Source organism: Anguilla rostrata, chromosome 15 (assembly GCF_018555375.3).
Source record: "Anguilla rostrata isolate EN2019 chromosome 15, ASM1855537v3, whole genome shotgun sequence".
Lineage (NCBI taxonomy): Eukaryota > Metazoa > Chordata > Actinopteri > Anguilliformes > Anguillidae > Anguilla > Anguilla rostrata.
The window spans coordinates 24,142,806-24,166,004 of NC_057947.1; the positions used below are offsets into that span (position 1 = coordinate 24,142,806).

At 44.4% G+C, this 23,199-nt stretch overlaps 1 protein-coding gene across 8 annotated transcripts in view; it reads left to right on the forward strand.

Annotated features, from left to right (window-relative positions):
* Nucleotides 1-3,578: 3,578 nt before the first annotated feature.
* Nucleotides 3,579-23,199, forward strand: part of atp11a (ATPase phospholipid transporting 11A) — a 62,043-nt gene continuing 42,422 nt past the window's right edge. For all 8 annotated transcript variants that reach the window (XR_010325732.1, XR_010325731.1, XM_064310267.1 and 5 more), the window contains exon 1: nt 3,579-4,028. Coding sequence is in view for 6 of the 8 variants with exons in the window: in XM_064310267.1 (XP_064166337.1) it covers nt 3,990-4,028 (39 nt within the window). In the remaining 2 variants the exon portion in view is untranslated. The remainder of the gene's footprint in view (nt 4,029-23,199) is intronic.

Genomic DNA, 23,199 nt, shown 5'->3' on the forward strand with positions numbered 1-23,199 from the left:
GCCTAAAAGTGGGTTAAATGACTGGAATTTAACTGTTGTAATTATTTGAAATGACACTATGAAATGAAACAACTTTTCGGACATCTTGTATAAAATATTTAATGTTTGAATGTAGCTGCAAAAGAAGCTTCCCTTGGCATGTGTCTGGAGTGTGTAGTACCAGAAAAACAATATGAAAGGGACAAGGCAGCAACTACATAACCCATTAGACAGGCGGAAAAGGGGAGTCACCCGACTGCAGGGAGCTACTCTCATCCAATAACCAGCCCAGACATGGCCAAGGGCCCTGAGCTTTGTTGGTTCTCCCAATTATTTTTAAAGGGAGTAGTCTGTTTAGTTTTATGGACTAGATAAAAATGAAAACAATACAAACATAAATGCATCCAGTTGTATCAAAAATGGCGTTTATTCAACTCATTAACTGAGAGATAATTTTAATTGAAGTTAATGTAAAACAAAAAGAGAGAAGGCTAGAATTGCCAGCAGCCATACCACCACGCACTCTGCTCCTACCAACTGGCTGAAGCTAAGCAAGTGTGGGCTTGGTTAGTACTTGGATGGGAGACCACCAGGGAATACTGAGTTGCTGCTGGAAGTGGTGTTGGTGGGCCAGCAGGGGGCAATCTTCCCTCTGGTCAAATAAACCCCAATGCCCCAGTGCAGTGACGGGGATGCTGTGCTGTAGGAGATGCCGTCTAACGGTTGAAACGTTAAACCGCGGTCCTGACTCACTGTGGTCATTAAAACGATCCCATGACACAATAAACGTTTAACCTATATATGGTTTTCAGTTGTGTGCTGTGGTTTCTCTATGCCCTCACCACTGAGTTGCCAGGACAGGCAGATTTTATCAGCATTCCTTACAGGCAAGCCTGGACAAACTGAACAATGGTCTGGAATTTGATTTGAACACGCATAGAGAAAATGCGATTAACACATTGGAATGCACCAGAAGACTCTTTCTGTACAATCCACAGTAAATAACTTTTATTTCAATCTCATATTTGAGATTTGCTATAAATTTATTCAACTATATAGGGTTACAGTATATCTGAAATATTTTCCCCATTTATTCTCCCTGATTTGACATTGTTGCTCTTGAATCGAATGGAACTGAAGCTCATTCACTCCTTGAACGATGGCCTGTGAGCCAGTGACTATCACCAATAGTACAGGTCATATAGTACTACAGGTAAACTAGCTTTGTTTGGAGGAGAGACATTCCCTTACTTATGACTATTAAGTACAAATGATTTAGTTTTCTCACTGGAAATATGCATGCAGCAAGCATGTTATGCACCTGTAGAGCCCTTATGACACGATTTCTCTGAAATGAATCACTATAGCATTAGTTTTGTTTGTGATGGCCAGGTAAAACTGATCAGCATTTGTCTTGAGTTGCTATATTAATCCAATATTGTGTAGGCAGACAGATCTTTATTTATTTATCTCATGTAATGGCACAGTATTGATTGAGCTGAAGTTAGAAGCACAAAAGTGGATTGTTCAATCAAGAGGGAAAATGCAGTGACCATGGTCACATAAGAGTCTTCGAATCATGGATGCATTATTCTCTGCATTAATTACAGGGTATATTGAACCTCAACAAACCTGTATTTTTTTAACTGTGGGGAAAACTACTCCATTAGTCAAAACATTTACAAGTTTGGTAATATCTATATTAACTAAACAGCAGGTCAGCATTATATTACTGCATTATATCCACAGGAAAGTAAAGACATGAGAGAGCATTGTTGATGCTTTCGGCTTACTCCTAAGTAATAGCTTATAATACCTTCCCTGTTCTGGCTCTTCCCTTTTCCGCTGTCAACATAACTCCTTTAAAATTAACAATCATTATTTTTTAAATGCATGCTCTTTTTAAATATTTAGCAAAAAAAGTTGGGTTCTAAACATTTGTGGTAGTGGAGGTGAGTTGTATATGCTTGTATATCTACTACATGGCAAACATGTTGTGGCAGAATGTTCACTGCACAGCAGCTGAGTTGGAGAGGGAGGGATTATTAAATCAATTAAACTGGAGGGGATAAGATGGTCAGAAAGGCAGAACCAGATTAGGATTTGACCCAGCACACTCGGGAACCCACAAATCTTGGATATATACCATCTATGAGTATGTTTACATATGTCTTTATGCTAACGGCCAGCTTGGCTTTAAGGAACATTCTTGGTAGGCCCTACTGTTGGTGTGGATAAAATTATTCTGATTAATTTTGTGTGGATACTTACACCACCAATTTTGCCATAATGTATAGCTGAACCATCATTCTGTTTCATGCCAATTCTTTAATATTCATTGGACCTTGCCCAATTGTTTTTTTTTCTTCATTATTGTGAGAGGTCACCAAGAAATCAGAAGTTGAATTAATGAATTCTCCAGATGCTCAAAGTGCTTTACAGTGATGAAAGGAAACTCACCTCACCAACCACCAATGTGTAGCACCCACCTGGGTGATGCACGGCAGCCATTTTCTGACAGAATGCTCATCACACATCAGCTAATGTGGAGAGTGAGAGGCTAAGGTGGAGAGGGAGAGAAGTTTCTGCAAATACATAGGTCCAAGGTCATGAAGGATTTTATATGTATAAAACCCCTTCATTTCGAGCCTGAATTTATTTGGGACCCAATGCAATTGCCTAATGACCTGTGTGTATGGTTAAGCACTGGCTGCTACATTCAGTAGTTACTGACTGGAGCCACTGAAATGTATTACAAAGTGTACATGTTTTGCAGCCTCAAACTATGCACCATCTGAGCTTATAGTACAGTGTGCAGCAGTTAGACAAGTGGTTTATCCAGGTCCCTGAGACAGGCAACTTATGCTGTCTATACCTAAGTTAGTGGTTTACTATTGATGCTATCATTAGCTCTATGTCACTTTATTTAACATAGAATTGTTAAAATGTATTTCATAAGTTCATATGAAAATTTTGATAATTTAACTTGCATAATCTTACAAATATCACAAATACTTTAATAAGAGTATGGTTGCATGAAAAAGCCTTGTAGGATAATACGGTGGTGATTTAATCTGTTCACTATAAAATATTTTACTCAGCATCCACCGTCTGTTCAATACATAGGCATAGGTTTCAATTAGATTTTGGGGAGACACATTACTGGATTACCTAGTCTCGCGTCTTCTCACAAGCATACTAGCTAGTTTAGCTAGTTTAACGTCTCCTTGTCGCCCCCCAGACCTGTGCGAATGATTGTTTAACTTTGCGCGTTTGACTACTTTTCATCACCCCAACAGTGGACAGCTCCCGCTATGCGTCCACGAGGAAAAAAGCAAATCATACACAAGTACCGAACCGTAGGCTACAGCTAGGCTTAATTTTTTTGACAATCAGTTATTTTTCCTACAATACCTAGCTTCCACAAACACGATACGTTGTGTTGCATTCTTCAGGAAATGTTTTTCGCTTTCGACTTCATCTAAAGTGACTTTTTTAGAACATGCGATGATCAGCCGTGCTGCACTGTAATAGTCAGTGGGTGTGACACTGAAGTGCGCAAGCGCCGAAAGCCGTGACGTGTGATAAGAAAAGCTGCCACTTGTCTACGCCTGGATTTCAAGAGAGCTAAACGCACGACGAAGGTGAACGATAAGGGAGGAAATTGGAAAAGGAAAAAAGAGGACTCTACAAGAAATAACAGCAGTGCCTCGGAAACAAACAACAACACATACGCCTTGATTGCAAGAATAAGAATGTATTCTAGCCTGTATAAGTAAACAAAATTATGATTTCATTGGTGCACTGTGCTTATAGCCTTCTATTCTAAATTCGTAGGTGACAATTAGCTAAGATAAAAACCGGCTTGGGCTGCTACTTCTCGCTTACAAAGAGAGAATGTCCGACAAGTATGGATGTTAGAACAGAAATTAAAACCAGCTAGCGTTATAAACGGCCAGAGGAGATCCAAGGGTGTAAAATAAGAAGACCGACTAGAAGCTGTCAAAAGCATGGATTTTAGTGTGCTTCGGGATCTCATCACCAGATTCGTAAGTACCCTAAAACTGCAACGATGCCGCTATCACCGAATACGTTTATGTAGCTCCTACTTGTTGGTGGAATCCATCGCTTCCAAGTGGTTGTACTGTTGGAATGTTTAATTATACAATGTACTATGGGGGCCGTTGTTGTTTTTGTGCTTTCAATCTTGTATGTTATTACAGTAGCCTACACTACGTCGGGCAACAGATTGTTTAGTTTGAGATATACGGCTTTTACTACTTTGTTTCCAAATGAATACGGAAAACGCGAGTCAAGGCAGGGACGTGTGAACAATAACAGTTGGCTAACCTGTTATGGATGGGTGTGTGAGAATGGTTATGTTTCGACCCATACTGCCTCCAATTTTTAGTTTAATCCTTCATTTTCCCATGACAAAAAAATTGGACACGGGATTATAAGTAAACTAGGCCGCTTATCTTCTATACGTTTGTTTGTTTGTTTGGTTTTTTTGTTTGTTTGTTTATTGTACAACTGCTCCCTGATTTGTGCAACGAACTGTCCCATTAGTCTGTTTGGATTCAGGGGTTGATCTCTTAAAAGAGCGTGCAGCCTAATTTCGTAAACTTGCTTGATTTAGGCCTAAATTTAAAGATTAATCAGATTATTACGTGTATCTACGAAACATGAACATTGGGTGTTTGACGCGTTTCAGCAGACAAATCAAGAACTGCAAACTGAAAAAGTTCCCATTTAAAAGAGTGTAGCCTATAGCTATAGGCCTACTACGATTGTACATTCCACTTACAGTATGAGTTATTCATAATGGGCGTCAGCGCATGATTCGTTTCATTTTGTGAATACCCTACATAAACAACTTAAATACACCCGAGATGAATGTCAACCATAAAGTGCGGAAACGGTTTGGTGGTGGGGTGCACCCAGTTTTTAAGATTTTAGTATCCAGGTGTCTATCCACAATCTGGTTTGAGGAGGTAACAACTGAGACCTGCAATCATGTCTGAGTGGTGGAACATACTGGCACACGACGAAATTCAAGTGAAGGCTCGTATTTTAAAAGAAACATTTGAAGTTTCACACATTCAGGAAATGTGTTTTTTCTAAGAAAGATGTGATTTGTATCGATAATCCTATGAAAACATAATTCGAACGTGAATGCAGTCGCAACAGATGTGCAAATCTGTGAACTCTATGTTCTGGGAGACCCACTGGGGCTTCCCTCTGCACTGTCAACCGAAACCAAAGACTGATGAGCACGAGCCGATTTGTTACATTGTCCTTGAATTAATACTATATCCTCAATAGCAATTAAACTGCTCGTTTACTGCGCACATTTGACATGTTGCGCATTTATATTTGGCAAAAGAAAATTGTACTGTATTGCATAATCCTATCATTTTATATAGGCCCAGCATAATCAATACAGTGCAGTAATGTACCATCTCGTCGGCAGTCAGTCATTGCGCCTCCCAGCCAATGCTTTTAAGCCATTTAAGCTCAGGAGCACAGAGACTGTGGGAAAGGGCTTTAAGTATATTAAAATGAAAGGGTGATTGGATCAGAGCAGTGATATTTTTGTCTGTCCTCACAACTGAATTTTTTGCAAAGGTTCTGTGCCAAATAAGTACAAATATTTGATCATTAGTATGCTAAAACAAATAATATTTTTTTCGGTATGAGAGTGCTGGTGGGAAATGCACAGTGAACTACCTTACCCCCTTCAAGCTACAGATTACTGTTGTTACCTTTAACTTCTCATTGTGCGCACACAGGCACACATATGTAACGGGTGTGATTACCTCAGTGAAAGAGGATACGTAAAAGAGGTTGATATCTGTATTTGGCGTCAAACAGACTTGTCAGGCATTGTGCAGGGATGGTGCTTTTGGCAGACAGCCCTGACGGATGCTTTTGAGGAGATAAGGGTGACAATGGCTGTATGTCAGTGATGCTGAATACCAGTGTGAATCATTCTCTGGGTCAAAAATACCAAGTTCAAAGCATTCATCTGAAATCTGAAGTCATTGAACCATTGTACTTATGGCCCAAATTCCCCCAAGTTACGCTACCATTAGGAAATAGAACACCTGAGCTGCAGGATATGAAAGTGGACCAGGTACATTGCTCTGGGAAACCATTTTAAGCATGAGCTGATAAAGCATAGCCTAATTAACATTGCCAGTACTGTTGTTTATTGCGCATGTATACTCATATGCATGAGTCAAAGTTGAACAGCAACATGACTTTGTGCTAATTGGCTACCTTGGAGGGCCTCTATTGTAGAAGTGAGACCAACCTAACAGATCAGGAGTCTTGTCGTCTTGTTACTATATTCAGTATGCGTAGTTCTGTCGATTATGGTATTTAGCTACGTAGTCAACTGAACCTGTAAAATCTATTCAGCTGTGACATTGTTTAAATGTATTTATTAATGGTGCATTGGCTGCGCATGCTTGTGCCCTGCATGTCTCCTGGTGGCTAGCTGGTTTTTCAAAGTGATGTGGTTAAGACTGATTTAAGGAATGTGTGCAGTTATGGTACACTGAAGAAGACCTGAGATAGCAGGCACTATGCTCATTTATTTCCCAGAATCCTTTGAAGTAATTTTCAGCAAGTGTTCCTGCATCCAGTGTCTGCATTTTATCTTTGTTTAGTTATTGACAAAAAAAATAAATAATGAAACGCCATCAGATAAAGCTACATAAAATACTTTATCTAGCATAAGCTTCACACCTGCATAGTTGTAATCTGTCTCACATGTTCAGAGCTGTCTTTTCCTCCCTCAAGAGTGCATTTAAAATGGGATAATTCCAAATGAAAGCATGGCACGGTTAGGCTGACAGAATAGGAAATCATTTGAATTCCATCAGACCTGCCCCCATTTCCCTGGGTTGTAGGTTTCAGTGCAGGAAGAGCGCAGGCGCTGGGGAGTGAATTAAAGCCACCGGCAGGACTGGGTGGTCTGTGCCGAGTCTGTGGGGTCAAAAGGTCCTCATCCAGCAAGCACACGGCACACTGATTTGCAGTCCATTGGCCATAAGTGAATGGTAGGTTTGGAGTAGGTGTCCCCATGTAGCCCCACTATGGGGGGTGGTGGGATGTCCCCTTAGTGTGAAAGCGTGACCCCCCCCCCTCCCCCCACATTCCCTCTCTCTGGATGCCCAGTTCTGGATAAACTGTCAGGGCAAATCAGTGTCAGGGACCGGGTGGGCACTGGGCAGTGTGTGATGGACGATGGGGGGGGGGGGGTGGTGTTTCTGCACAATTTGTCACTTTGGAGTTGCCGTGGCAACAGTCATAGAAATGTCTGCATTTATTTGTGGAAATGTCTTCACTCAACCCAGATCAGATGTGGGGGTGGGGGTGGAGGTGGGGTTGGGGGTAATAATTTGTGTAGCTGACTGCAGGAGGAGTGCTTTTCATTGTAAGCAATTGCCAGGTGCATCTCCATTTCAGTGGTAGTTTACACTCCCGTACCAGTATAATGTCATGTTTATATAATTCAAAATCGAGCACGTGTTCCAAATTTGCATGTAGAGCTTATATGGTACAACAGCTTAAGGTTCATGTCTTTGAGTGTTCAGAGAGACGAGATAGCAGAAACGCTGGTGTAATTAGCCTGGTATAGCATGGTGGTGTCATTTTCACAGCAGTGGTCCAGTAATCGAAGCCGTTGCATTTGCAGTCGCTAGTCACTGCTTTTACCCTACGCTTTTTGAACACCAGGACCTGCCGTATGTGTTTGGGCTATATAAGGCCTTGATCCTTTTTATGGAGGCGGGGTTCAGCCTCCTTCACACTGGCTGACTTGAGTCTAGATTTCAGTGGCTGTGTTTAGACAGTTATAGTTATTGCACAGGCTTCCCTGCTTTGAACATAGAAAATACTATTCCCAAAATGAAATGCATCTACTCTACATTACAAACTATTGTATATACACTTATTCTTATATAGCTGCAGGCCAATCATAACCCTACCCAATATACTCAAAAGAATAAGAGGTGTTTCTGTGTAGATGTGAAGCTGGTGATAGATATCCTCTTAGTCCGTTCCAGAACGATTGGAGTGAGTTGCAAGGCCACACACAAACCTAAAATGTAGTAGAGTTTTATCACAAAAAAAAAACAACATCTGAATTTCATGGAAACACTGCCTGCTGGGATTCAGTAGTGAGAAGACCAAATACCATGCAGCCAAGGGCAGTTAAATATGGGTCAAATTGTGACCTCCATTTTTAGAAGTTGCGAATATGTATAAAGACGCCTATTGCCTAGTCATTATATTCTGCTCCCAAATTCAGAATTACTGTGAAACTCTTTGGCTGAAAGCAAACATGATCTGTGCTTACTGTTGTTTACTTGCTGCGGTTCTAATTAATCTTCAGGCCTGGACAGGAAGTACCTTTCCAGCTCATTTCCTGTCAGCTCAGAGTTCTAAGCGGTTTAGCCTCTTGGTCCTCCTTGACCACAGAGAGCAAACTGCTCTCTATGGCTTAAGCAGACAGTAAAGCAGACATCCATTGTAAACACCCTCATTTTCTAAACTGGGGTGTGCTCATAACTACTTGCTGCAAAGGTAAACAGTCTCACTTCAGCCCTGGTACACCAGATACGCATAACTGAAAGGCCATTCTTTACATTTCTGAGTTCCTTCGCTCTGCCACCCAATAGCTAGTCTTGCCTCGCCCTGTCTTCAGATGACAGACAGAGTGCCATGCCCCCAGCCATAGCTTTTTGTGCAGTACCTGGTTTGAATTGTGGCAAAGAAGATGGGGGGAGGAGGCTTCCAAAAGAGAGAGGTGATTTTGGGATTAGACTGCAAGCAGAGCTAAAACGATTACAGTCAGTCTCCCACAGGTGCTGTCAGGCTTATCTCTCCTACATGCGCTGCTGTACAGAGGGGGGGGGGGGGGGGGGCGTGGGGGTGGGCTCTGTTTTCCGAACAGACGGAATGCCTTTTCACAGGCCAGCTCGGCTCTTAGCAACAACCTGAATTTAAAAAATGCGGAAGGTACACTGTCTCTGATGTCTGCTTTTGAAGTTCTCCTTTCAAGTATATTTTCTGACCTAAAGTGATTTCCCCCTTTGCTGATGTTGGCTGTGATGCTTCCACTGCGTTTTTGATGAGTAATGTACTGGATTTCTTTTAATCCAGCTGTTTACTCTCTTGCATCCGTAGGTTTTAACGTTTGGTGAAGTAACAGAGTTAAGGCTAATTACACTGTGAACGCTCCAGTAATTTCCGATAATTGCTTTTCAGCTGTGAAACCAAGGGCCTTGGCAAGTGTTAAAGCAAAATAAATTGTCCCACGGTAACAAGGCGCAGGTGCATTATTTAAGCATTATAAAAGTAGATTGATAATTTGCCTACGATTCATTTGCACTCACAGTACATTCAACTTTAATGTAGTCCACTCCACCAACATTAACTACTCCAGTACTATATTTATTTTAAGTCACTGAAGTAAATTCCCCTGCAGTGGTGGTCTGGGGAAGTGGTGTGGGTGGGAAATGCAGGGGACTGTGTGGCCAATCAGAAGCAGGAAATGATTCAGTGCTGGATGTGGACGCCAATTCATGTGTGAATGTGGCCTTAACACTGGCCACTGATTAATGAGTCCGGACCTCGATTTAACCTAAAGCAGGCTACAGCACAGTGCCCTCTGATGACTTGCCTGTAACTCTTCCCACAGCAGTTCTTCTACAAGTTCTCCTATCCACGTGTAAACCAAGCATGTACCTGCTTAGTTTCAGCTGTTTGCCATGGGATGGATGCAGGGTGGTATGGCTGCTCAGTTGGTTTGCTGCCTTGGACTGTGTGATGTAGCAGTTGGAGGGTCACTCTCAGGGGTAGCAGTGCAATTGAGCCCTTCAGTAAGACAGCCTCTCCCCGCTGTACAAATGCAAAACGTGGCCCAAATATACTTGCAGAAAGTTTGTACGGTATGTCTGTTTTTTGTAATTTAATTTCTGTGCTTATACGTTTTTACACACATAATTCTTTTCATTGAATGTACCATCCAGCTCAGTGTTCTGTTTACTTATATGACCCACAAGTTAGTACCTAATACAGTTGGTTCTCAAATCAGAACAGATTTTTGAACAGATTAGTGAATTAACCATAATCCTGTGTTGTTTTGCCAGAATGTTGGGTTCTTTGACCCAAATCTCATTGGTTTCAGGCTGCTAACACCCCCCCCCCCCATTCTTTCATGCACACACACACACACACACACAGCCAACGGACACACACATACGCACACACACACACACACACACACAATGCAACTGAGAGCGGTGGTTGCAACTCTGCTTATAATATCCGACACCCCCCATCCCTGAGAACCAGTAGAACAGACATCCCCTTAACTCTGCTGTGGTCAAATCTCACTCTGTCTCCTCGCAAGTTGGCAACCCTGAAGAAAGAAGATAAGACTTAGCCTAGCCATACATATGAGTAAGAGGAACCACAGACAATGCAGTCTAGGAAGCTACTATTGAGGGTTCCTGCCAATTTCAAGACACATTGCTTTTAAAATAGATTTAATAGGTATTGTAGAGATGCGGTTTGTGGCACAGTACCAGCCTAACCACACTAAAATCCCTAAGAACCCACAAGGCTTGTGTGTGGGTCTGGTACCTGTGGCTCTGCAGTAGAGCAGTGTGATTAGAGCACTACAGTTAGAGCTGTTCTATGTGCCCAGTGCTGTTCTGTGTGTCTGCAGAGCAGAGCTGTTTTGTGTGTCTGCAGAGCAAAGCTGTTCTGTGATTCTGCAGAGCAGAGCTGTTCTGTGTGTCTGCAGAGCAAGCAGAGCAGAGCTGTTCTGTGAGTCTGCAGAGCAGAGCTGTTCTGTGTGTCTGCAGTGCTGTTTTGTGTCTGCAGAGCAGAGCTGTTCTGTGTGTCTGCAGCGCAGTGCTGTTCTGTCTGGTGCTGATCGACAGTTTTTATTTAAGAGTTTGATTGCTTTTACATTAAACATAATGCTGATGTCATGACTGTGGTTTGAGGACCATTTATGTTAGCTTGTTCTGGATCTCACCTGTCAGTCAAGGTCATCAGTTGCTTTGCCAGGTTTTAAATAAAATTCGAAGACCAGTTGTAGTGATTTACGTACTGAACTAAATTAAAATTAAGTGAAATTATTTGTCTAAATTTCAAATACTTATTTAATATTATAATTTGTAACATTGTGTTTGTGCTATGCATTAGCCATAATAATAATTTTCTTCTATGTGACGCTTATACTATTGCCGGTCCTATTTTTGCAGTCAAGGCGCAACTCGATGGCAGTAATAAATTAAAGCGTGTCATACTCAAGTTCAGCCATTTTCAGAGGAGAGTCTGTAGTGCACCTGCAGCTCAGTTGTAGAAGAGGTTGGTTTAAGAGGAATAAATGAACCATGGACGTGATTGAGCTTTGGCTTCATTATGGCTAATCAGTTCAACCACTTTCATAATAAAACCAAATTTCCTTGTGAATGTGTGTTGTTATGCGCTGTTATGTGTTAATTCCCATTTGTAAAGTCTTGGTTAATAACTTGATGTTCATACAGAAATTCAGAGTTCATTGCTCAATCACTGTATAACCATTGAACAACCCTGAATGTTTTTCACGTAAGCACATACTGTAAGAGTCCTCCAGCGGTCTGGCTGGTAACAAAGGGAATGCTCAATTATTAATACAGGCCCGAGTCTTCTCCCTATTGTTATGGCAGCGGTGTCCATGGTCACCGTGCTATCACACACCGCAGTCACAGAGATGCAGAGTTTCACTCTCGGTTGGAGGAGAGCTTCGTGACTCACCGAGCGAGTTTAATGGCCCTGAGAACGTGGGCGCAGAGGCAGGGGAGCGCAGCGTTACACCTCGCCGGTTACGCTGCCTCTGATGAAAGCGATTAGACTGAGGCGGAGGGCGGGATGGTAAAGGCCCTCCTAAAATGATGCATTATCCTGCTCTCGTGGGTCCGAGGCTCAGGGACAGGGACGCTCGGCTTTTCTGAGACGATTCAGCGGGAAAGCGCTGCGGCGCCCTGCTCCTTCAGAGCGTTGTGTGGAGGTGATTTGTGGGAATTTGACAGGACTGGGTTGAGACCGCTGTTCTTGAGTCAGGACATTGGTTGTAATGTCACAGCTTAAGGATGGTCTGGCAACCGTCCACCGTCCAATCCCTTGTTGAGCAGAGATGTGAGCACACCCTTCAGCTCCACTACTACCAGCTAACCTTTGTGACTCCCCAGTGAATTCTGGGACATCAGTCTCCCAGAGCACCATGTGAATGCTCTCACCTTGAGTCCTTTTTGATCCATAGTGCTTCCTTCACAAGTAACAATTTTGCAAGTGTAGTGCTGCCAACACAGCACATTTGACTAAATCCAATAACATTTTTCTTACCCTTTCAATATCTTATAAATATTTCATTTTTATGAAAGAGTCTGTACAATCCAGTGCTTCACAAAAGTGAAATTGAAATGACATGCGTATTTTCCCCCATAAACACACATGCCCCCTGCTTTGCAGTTTGCGGCTTTAAAATGGGCTTTAGGTGCCTCAAAAAATACAAAATAAAGAAGATTTCTCAAGTAAACGCAAGGACAAATCAGTTTGTACTTTATATAATTGCGTACTATGCTGTGCTGTGATACAGTGTGATATTGTCACATTGAATTTCCATAAAAAGGAGTGCTTTTTTTTTTTGGAAAACATTTTAGCAATCGTTTACTCAAGCAAATGGACCCACCCCTAGTAATTCAGTATAATATAGTGGTTTACATTTAAAATCACAGCATAGCTTCATGCAGGGGTTCCCAAATTTTTTTATGATGCAACGCCAAATGAATTTGCACAAATTTACTCAACCCCAACACCCCACCCACACACGTCACATGCCTAACAACACCCTTTAACCTTGACTATATTGGCGATATAGCCTACCACGATCTCATTGCTTTATTGTAGTTGAGCTGTGAAGTTCTACATGTAGTAGTTGCCTACATTTGCATATTTTAAAGAGACAAAAAAATTACTTTTTTTCCTCGAAATTTTTGGGCGACCCCACATGAGGTCAAGACCCACAGTTTGGGAAACCCTTTGTGCTTTGTGGCACCAGTTAGAGATAGAAAAGAATTCAGTGCAGTGACTTGTAAAGGGAGTTCACCACATTTGTTTGAATTATTTGATGTTCCTTTTGGATGGCCAACATGAATTCCTGTTTAACAGTGTTTTTGACCCTGAAGTCAGGCCTGAATAGGTTTCAGCCTCTTAGTGGTTCGTGTTTAAACAGGAAGGTGGTACTTCCTGGTCTCTTTCCAGTAAGCAAGCCTTGGGCTTAGCGTGTAAGTGTGTTCCTGGAAAGACCCCTTCCTGTCCTCTGCGGAAGGGATGGAAGATTGTCCAAATGTATCCTTTGAAATTGTAGTTGTGCTAATACAGTTGTGCTTATCCGTCAGGCGCATCTGATAATAACTGGGTATTCCATAACAAAAAATCACTCTCCTGATGGCGGGGCCAGTTTTTCTTTTTCTCTCTCAGTTTTTAAGGTAGGCATGGGTCCAGTCCTTATTTGAAATTTGAAAACTCTCCTGCTGATCTACAATTTTACTTTATGTTAACAAGCAAAATGTGCAGTTGCATAAAATAATAATTGTTCTAAATGTTGGTGAAAAATATATTGCTTTCAAAATTTCAAAATCTGCAGGCATTTTACTGTTGCCCAAAAGCATTAAACTACATCAAATAATCATCCCAGCCAGTTCTGATACGGTGTTTATGCAGAACCTGAAATGACTGTATGTGTGTTTAATGCTAACCGGAGGCCCCAAACGAGACGGTGATTTGAGGGTCCGCTCTGTGGCAGGACTGCAGAGGGTTAACTCCGGTGTTCTGACGGTGTGTAGCGGTGTGAATGGGAAGACGCCGTTCATGATCATGGCCCTTTGCCTTACACACTCAAATGGGTACTCGTGCCAGGTGTTCGGCAAGTACAAAGCCAAATTGCCATTGGGGCACAATTGGGGCACTAGCCAGGGAAAACGATTATACGCGGAAGATATGAAAATAGAAAGCATATTCAAATTTGAATATCAGGGGAGCAATGTCATAGAAAAAAAGTTGGATGACCAGGCGTGCCTTAGATTGTCAATGGGAATTAGTTCTGCGCTATAGTAGCCTAAATGGTATTGGATCCAATTGTTTTTGACTTTGACTGGGAGAGCTTGTGTTTTGAGCTCACTGTATCCAAATCCTAGCCATGGACGACAGGGAGGGAGGCAAAAGATGCTTTAATAGAATCTGTCTGACTTAATAGGTTTGACTTTGCCTGAACAGGAGTCTTTTTATTAGGTTATGCCAGTGAAATCTGACCCTTATTTTGGAAAGCGAGGTAATCACCGAATTTAACAGGCTTCTCAAAAAATCCCCTTGTCAAGTCTGAAGACTCCAATCATAACTCTCTGCTATTAAGTCACTACTTGTTCCCTCGCTTGCAGCCAGAGTACCAAGAACTGCCTGGAATGGGACTGAAATTTAATTGGAGTTATTTAAGGAAAGTGGGGCGTTGCTGAGTCAGGCAGCCTGCATATCATCGTCATGGTGATTTTATGCAGCATGACCATAAAGTGATGATAATGCTGTGCCAGCGAAGCGTAGCCCTATCAGTTGCTGCCGGTTTATGGGGTCTCTTACACCAATGGCCCTGTCGATTTCACTTGCGGTCATTTTGAGTTTGTGGGGATACAATTTGGCCTCATTGCTGCTCCCTTCCCTTATTGTAAACATTCAGCGTCAACCTCAGTAGCTTCTTCTCACCTCGCTCAAATGCTCAAACTGTGGAAGACCAAAATCAGAGGAAAGCTAAGTCTGACCCATCTTCCTTTTCCTGGCCCCCTCCGCATGCCTCTGAACTGCTCTTTGGCATTGCATTGCTGTTCCCAGGTTCTGCCGTCCTTCACATTTACTGCCTTGGGTTTCTGCCCGCAGTGGGTGCTGGGTAGTACCCAGGGGAGTGACTAAGAAAAAACTTCCAATCACACATGGTGTTAAAAATGAATAAATATAGGTTTTATTGGACAAGAAAACCAATGAAGACCATTCCACCTTCATCTGGGTTCGCCAAGATGACGTTTTGCCAAAACAAGTTGGTTTTTATGTCCAATAAAACCTGTATTATAAGTGTTTTGCATAAACTGTGGCTAGAATGTTTATTTCAGTTACTGCTCCTCTTCTTACGCACACGTTGGTAACGTGGTGAAGTAGCGCAAGAACACCTTAATACCCAGGAGGGCGCAGTCTGTCGACCCAACTGCACAGAGGTTCATTATTCTCCCTGGCATTCTGCCCTCTTTCATTAAGCAGAGATTCAGGTCACATGGAATCCCTGCGGGTGCCCGGGTCATGTGACTGACATCTTTTTCCCGCTCCCTGGGGCATCCACCACCATGAGATCCCCTTTAAGGAGGAATCTCAAACTCGGTTTCCGCCGGCGTTCTGTTGCTTTGCTGGTCTTAAGCGTGTGTTTTAAGTCATGGGCTCTTCTGAAGAGCCCACACCCCTCTTTGGATAACTAATCTGAGGTTGGCCAAAAATAGCTGTCCAGAAACCATGTGATGACAAAGAAGTAAATCAGTACAGCAGCCAAAGTCAGCTGCCCTGTACTGGCTGAATCGGGATGAAGCAGCGACCGACAGGCATCGCAGCCCTGCTTTGATGGAGATTAGATATCAACTCCCTGTTAATTGGCTCTCTACCTGACTGTGGACCACAGCAAACTCCAGCCCCCACTCTTGTTCCCTGGCACTGTCTGTGCTGAGAAGGGGGACGGGGGAGGTGGAATGGCATGCCCTCATCTTCTCATTACCTCCCCCAATCATTTTCCCCCTCGTCCTTGCTGCTACCACAGATCCTCAGGTGTCCCAGAGAGCTAACATGTAGGGACACCTCACTACATTGTTGGGAGTCATGACATTCCGGTTATAAATCTGTGGGGCAGGATATAATTTTTTTACTACTACTACTAATGAATTGTGTACACTTTTGTAGCATGTAAAACATTCCCTGTAAGTCTTAAGGGCTGGGAATGTGCTGTACTCCACATGGGTCACTACTCATGTCTGAGCGTGTGTGTGTTAGTAGGATTATGCAGTTGGTATAAATTGGTGTATTGGCTGATATTAGTTTGAACCATACAGCTGCCTGTGTGCTGTGGATATGTTGTGTTGCCAATGGAGCCTCACTTCCGAAGAATGCTATATTCAGCTCAGCTACTGTACAAAGAGAGGTGCACTTGTGGTGATTTAATAGGAGAGCCGGTACAGTGAATGATAGGCTCTTGATCAGAGCTGCTCTGAGTGCGAGCTTGAATCAGCAGTGTGTTTCCTTCCCCCTGTATTCCGGGTCAGACCGCCTCCCTCCCTGTCTGGAACCTGGGAAGGCTGCGTCATTGTCCCAAACAAAAGGGGGCTTGTTACAGGAAGTCATGAAGGGAGCATGTGACAGGGGCTGCCTTTTGGTGCCTGGGCAGGCAGGCTCGAGTGGGCCGTCCCACTGCTTATCACCCCCCCCTCCCCCCCAACAGCCCCCACTCTTGACTGCAATGTTATGCTTCTGAAATTTGTTGGTTCACGAGGGCTCAGAATGTTAGTGGGTTGCCGTGACCTTTTCATTTGTAATGAAATTTTACTCTGGTCTGAGTCCACTGACCTGAGTCTGCTGCTCTTCCGTGAATGCTTTAAGGACACGTTTTGCCTGAATCTATTATGGCACTGCCTGCAATGCTGCTGCTTCTGCTCAGGTATAGGTTCATGTCCCAAGAGGGAATTCTTTCCTCCTGAGACTTGCAGCTGAACTTACATGTACCTTATTTTTGAACAAAGCCCTGATATGTCCTCACTTTAGTGCTGCTGGTGGTAAGGTTTATTTTTGTCAAATTGGCAGAGTTCCATGCTGTAGAGACAGCAGCTGCATCGCTGCCCAGCTGTGTTAGCTGTTGATTGGCCACTCCATGGTTACTGGAGTGATGGTGGAGGTGGAGGGGGGTGGTGGTGGTGTTTGGCTCTGTTCCTGGTCTCGGAAAAGGGAGTTGCATTGCATTATATTCTTTTAATGGACGCTTTTATCCAGAGCGCTTTGCATAAAAGTGCTCAAGGTCAGTGAGAGCAGCAGCACTTCAGTAAAGGATGTGTACCAGTCTTAAGAGTCCGTTATGCCCTGGCAGGAAGTGTTATAATCAACTCTACTGTTATCAGTGCAGTGTAGGAAGTCTTTGCGCAGCACTGTCCTCGCAGGGCCTTTTCTGGCAGAATCATTCATGGTGTCTGAGATTTACATGTATGGTCATATCTCATCAGACGTCTTTGCTTTTCAGGTGCATGTTCGTCGTGAGCCTTGCTCTATCTGCACCTGGCTGCTGCTCTCTTACACTCGTATCTTTAGGTTTTGGGGGGTTTCAAGCCAAAGGAGCAGACAGGGGAAGCAAACATCTTCCTTTCTGTCATCCCAAATCTCTCTTTTGCTCTTTTTTTTTGTTTTGTTATTTTTCTTTTTTCTCTGGCTTTCCGTTTCCCCCCAACCCCCCTTCTTTACCCGATTTTCTCTCTTCCTCCCCCGTTTTCTCTTCTTTTCTCTCTCTCTCTCCTCCACCCCATTTCTCTTTCCCTTTCCCTCTCCCTCTTTCCGTCCTTCCCTGCATGTTTAACCTCTGTAACTCACTGCTGTGGAAACTCCTCTCTGAAGCTGATCTCTCCGATCTCTCTCTCAGATACTCTGATGCCCTCTCCTCGGGATGAGCTTGTTTTGTCCTGTCTGGTTACGTTTGGCTTGTTAAAACGGGCCTGTTGCCAGTGCAGGGACTGGAATTTGCTGCAGTGTGGGGGTGAGAGTCTGGGTGCGATGTGCACTCAACCAGAGGCCAACCTGAAATTCCCAGCAGGCATAGCCATAAATGAGGTGCTAAACCTGAGCACTTTGCAGTAAAACCCAGCTGCGGTTTTAACATGTTTAAAGAAATATTTTCCATAAAAACACTCGAGACATGGAACAGGACGTCTGAACATGCTCTAGATCTGGGGTCCCCAACTCTGCTACTGGAGGGCTGCAGGCCTGCCGGTTTCTCAGCACTTCATCGGTCAGGTAAAGGAGTTGATTACGCGGCTCATTCAGCTCGCCTGGTTCCTTTGGCAAAGACAGTTAACTCTCCAGGGCCAGAGGTGGCCATCACTGATCTAGCTGTAACCATAGAAGAGCTCGGGGTGAAATTCATCTCACGCGCTGTTTATGAGGCCTCCCAGATGCTGTCGTCAGCTGTTAGAACAAGACCAAAGAGTCTTGAAGATTGGAATACAAGTCATGGAAAAGGAGAAAAGAAAATGGCTTGTTGACCTAAAGGGACAAACCATAAGGTATCCTAGCTGTCTAGCCTTGTTATTGCTGTATGTTCTAGTGCTTTTTAAAGGTTTTAAGCATAGCCTATCTGAACTAAATCGAGATCATTTTGCCTAGGATACTTGTGAAATGAAATTTTCATGTGCCATCCCTACATGAAACCTTGGACTGGTCAATGGAGGATGTGTGTTTTACAGGAGTTATTTATCTCTTCTAAAACGTAGAAGACCCATATGCAATGCTCAAGGGTACAGCGCTCCCTTTAAAAGAACCTTTGCCAAAACATGTGGCCAGTGGTGCGTGCTGGTGTGTCTCCATGTTAGAAATGACTAATCTAATGATCAATTAATCTATATATTATGTTCTCCAGCCATCTGACTTATTTCCCTTGTGTAGGCTTCACGTTGACCTATTCATGCACTCATGCTTATTCATGAGTACTACAAATTGACATGTTAAGAAGGGTTATGAATCCCAAGAGTAAGTGAAGCATGGGGTTAGCCTCCCCCCCCCCAGCATGCCCTGATTAGAAGGAACCGAGATAATTAAAGTCTCTCCACATCCATCTACGGGGTGCCGAAGCGGGGCTCGCAGCCGCTCTCTTTCCACCCCGCCGCCCTCAAATCTCCCTGCCGTATCGCGGCCCCCACGACCGGCAGCGAGCGCCCCTTCTCCCCGCAACCCCGTGACCTCTGTCTCAGACCTCGGGGGCTGGACCTCAGTCCGATTACACTGGCTGAGGTGGACAGCCCGACCGGAAAACCCTCGCGGTGGCCGGAGGGGACGATCGTAACAGCGCGCAGTGATGCTGTGGAAAAAAATGGAATTGTATTGCCGGGAATCCAGGGAGCTGATGTCAACAGAGATGTGGTTGATGGCTTTGCGTGTGCAAATTGGCTCTTACTCCTGTAAGCTCGTTGAGCCACGACTGAGCGGTTCAGGAGGATGTTCCCTCAAGCGCTGAGATGAGCTCGCTCACGGTTCAGTAAAGGTGTTTGCAGCCCAGCTGGCTGCTTGAGGCCTTGCAGAGCCCTGTCATTGAGCTTCTAGTAGTGCTTCTCACACTGGATTCTCATCTGTGTTGCCAGTAGCGCATAGTTTACAAGGACTTTCCATTTTTATGGAAAGTCATTATAAATTTTCTCTTAAAATGAGAATATTTTTTCATCTTAAATATTCTCTAAGCTTCAAATGGTTGAGTGACTGATGTGAAACTGCAGGCAGATTTATGTGGTGATAATAGCCCGTTCAGCAGAGAAAATAACCTTTTCTTTTGACTGATGCTTAACAGATTCAGGATAGTGTCAGGATTTGAGTCAGGATTTTCCTATCTACAGTAAATTGGGTGGGGGGGGGGGACTGTGCACGTGAACTGTGTTGTGTTTTTGTTTATGACACAAAGCTGATGTTGTGAGGAGGAGGGGAGCAGGAGAATGAAAGTGGTACAGCTGGATTAGTGGTTGCGTAATGTTCCAATCACATTAGGGAAAAGCTGTCCATCGATGGGAAAGCTGCCCCTGAGGCCTTGCAGAACCTCATTAAGCCTGATAGACTTTAGGCGGTTGTGGGGGTCTGTGGGTGTTGAAGTGGGGAGAGTGTTGAGCAGTAGTGTCTCGTGTGGGACAGTGAGTGTGGGCATAGGGCATATTAATGTGGGGTTATTGTACAGCAAGTGAGGTAGTGGGGGACACTCCAGCTCTGTAACAATAGTGTCCAGGGAAGCTTGTGTGATGACAGATTCTGCACCAGTCAGATACCCTGCCGAAAAGTCTTTTCTATCACCACAGAGGTGCGCTGACCTTTTGTTCTCATCAAGAAAAGCAGGGGTATTTTGTGGGCATTTGTGTGGGATAAGGTTGCCCAGTAAATCAGCTGGAAGAGGATCAGGGAAAGTAGCGATCGTACAGAAAAAGTGTTGAGAGACCTGTATTAAAATGCGCACGTGCAAAAACATATTGCAGAGGAATGCAGAATGTCCAGCTGATCCTGCTGATGATTGTGAGTGATGGCACCGATGATGGCTTTAGATTTTGGGAGCCAGTCGAGGCACAGCGGGTCCATTTACCTCCATCAGAGCGCAGTGCTTCTGGGTATTAGCACTGGCACCAGAGAAAATGACATCATCGTTGTTGGCGAGACTGCATGGAGAGACACATTAACAGCAGTAAAATGATCGCCAGCTGACAGTTCCTGTGGAACACAGGCTTGGCTAACTACTCTCCTATCTCAGAACTCTGAGTGATATTTTGAGGTGGCAACTGTGAAAAATACTGTTCACAAGGGGAATTGAGATGAGACCATATCTTCTTGAAGAAGCAAACCTGAAGCCTGACAAGAAGCTTCGTTCACTAAAGATTTTAGCTTAACGTTGATTCACATTTAAGTTTTTCTCAAACATGTTTTGGTGAGATCAGCAATCGCTAAATAAAAATAAAAATAATAATTTCTCTTAGTGAGCAGGGATAAGGGGGTTGAGTGTAACAGAGGAGCAAACAGCCGGAGTCGTATCAGCGGTCGAACGAGGCCAGACACACGCAGACATCTGCCGCAGTTACATCCTCCCATTATTATACATCATGCTTACCATGCTGACAAATGGGGGATCAGGGCTCATTAAGGACTGCAGGCCAGGAGCACGGGGCCTCCTTTGATGCACAGAGATCAAAGAAACCTAGTGTACACAGACTAGAGGGGAGCAATGTGCGTGCACAACCCATGCATGTTTAATTAGGCCATTCATCAACGCAGGCTTTCTAATGTGAAGTTATGGAAGAATACTGACTGAAAGGCTTCGGCAGGCCTTGTCTGGGACAGCAATGCATTGTGGTATGCAGTAGGAAGCAACAGAGCTTGCAGAACGGTGGGCTCTGTTTTTGGAGCTTGTTGCCTTTTGCCCGTCCAGGACAGGGTCCCGCCACCTCTTTGGGGTAGTGTGGCGGTGGTCGTGCCCACAGGAGGGATTGACCGCACGCCTGGGTGTAGCCCAATAGAGGCCACCTCATGCCCCGCCCCTGTCTGTGGTCACATTTCCAGAACGTGACTGCGATGGCCCATCCCACTCTAAAGCCCTGTGAGAGGAGGTGGGTCAGTGGGGGGAGGGGGTCAGGGGATCGCTCACGTGTCCATCCAGATTGAGTTCATGGGCCGCACTCCACTTTTAGAAGATTAGATTCTGCTGTTTGCACCTCTGCACTCCCGCTTACCCGCTCCCTCATTCGCTCACCATGGCTCCCGTCCTGCCCCACTGGGCACCCCAACCCCCAATTCAAGCCAGTTATCTACAGCCAGTCACCGGGATTGGCTGATATGCAGTATAACCTGAAATGCATTTTGCATTAATTCACAGTCTACATAATGCAAAGTAGCTCTCAAAGCGTGCATATATTAATTGCAATTGAAAGAAACAGCAGGAGCTTGCTTTGCAGGTGGCACAGATGTATAAACTATGTAGAGAATGAGATGACAAATCTGTTACATATGCAATACGTGCATGCAGACACGTATTAATGTGTATAATATGTGTTATTGAAATGCACCCCAAGAGTTTGGTTTGACTTAGGCTAGTTGGACTACGTCATTGGCAACAGGATCAAGTCATGATGAACAGCTGCTGTCGTTCCTGTGGGCAGTGACCTTTTTCTGTTGTATGTATGTCCCTTGTATCTCCTTGTTACTGATGTGTGACTATCATATCTCCTGTATGTCAGGTTCTACAGTGTCACTCACGTACTCAACTAGGCTGACGCTTGACTTTACGTTGATACAGCAGATCAATATAGGCTTGTTGCTGAGGGCCATTTGAGACAGGCAGTGTGTGCTGTCGGAGGGAGAGAAAGTGCTGTCAGAGGGAATGCGAGAGAGTGAGTCATGTCAGTGCACAACACGGTCATGTGACCAGCCGGAATTTGACTGGCAGATGTCTTTCATTCTGTGGCCAGGGCCACAGGGAGTGAAATTTGTTTAGATCATGCCTTTTTTGACTGAAACAGGGACATTCCCTTTGCACACACGCGCACTCACACACATTCCCACACAGCTACATGTATGCACATGCGGACACTCACATACACCTTCTTTGTCTCTCTCTTTCTCTATCTCTCTCACACCATACACAGCACATACACTCACACAAACACATACACGCTCTCTCTGTCACACACACACACACACACACACACACTTAAAATACAGCTCGGTGTATCTTGGATCAGCTAGTGTAAAGCAATCTCTCTGGCTCCGCCCCATCAGCCCATGTCTGCTGGCATGTGGGATTAAATTTTAACGCTCCCCCCGTATCCCCATACGTGGATCAGCCAGACTGAGGAGCTGAGGCCAGTAGGTCAGGGACAGAAGTCTGAACCCTTCCTTAGCCCCAGGGTGGGGTGGACATCTTAACCCCCTTCCCCCACTTATTCTGTCTAATGAGTACCATTGTGTAGCTCCTCTCGGTAGAACACGCAAGGCCGTATGAAACATGTCAATCATTTGTATGCCGACCATTTAAATTTAGAAACGGTGATGTCACAGATGGCAGTGAAAGCCGGGGGGGGTTGGGGATCAGGGCATCGCACTTCGCGCGGCACGCACGTGCATGGGAGAGCCCTTTGGAGACCGTAGGCGAAGGCCAGCCTCGTCGGATTCCTCGCCAGCAGTGGGCTGCCCACCGTTCCCTGGGCCGGGGGGCCGGTGGGTGTGGCTTGCTGTAATTGGAGAGCGCGTGTTTCTATAAATGACCGCGGCAGTGAAAACGGCAGCTTTGCTCCAACACAAAAGGCGGTGTTAATTTTCGCCCCAGCACAATAGCCCTGCGAAGACGGCAGATGGAAG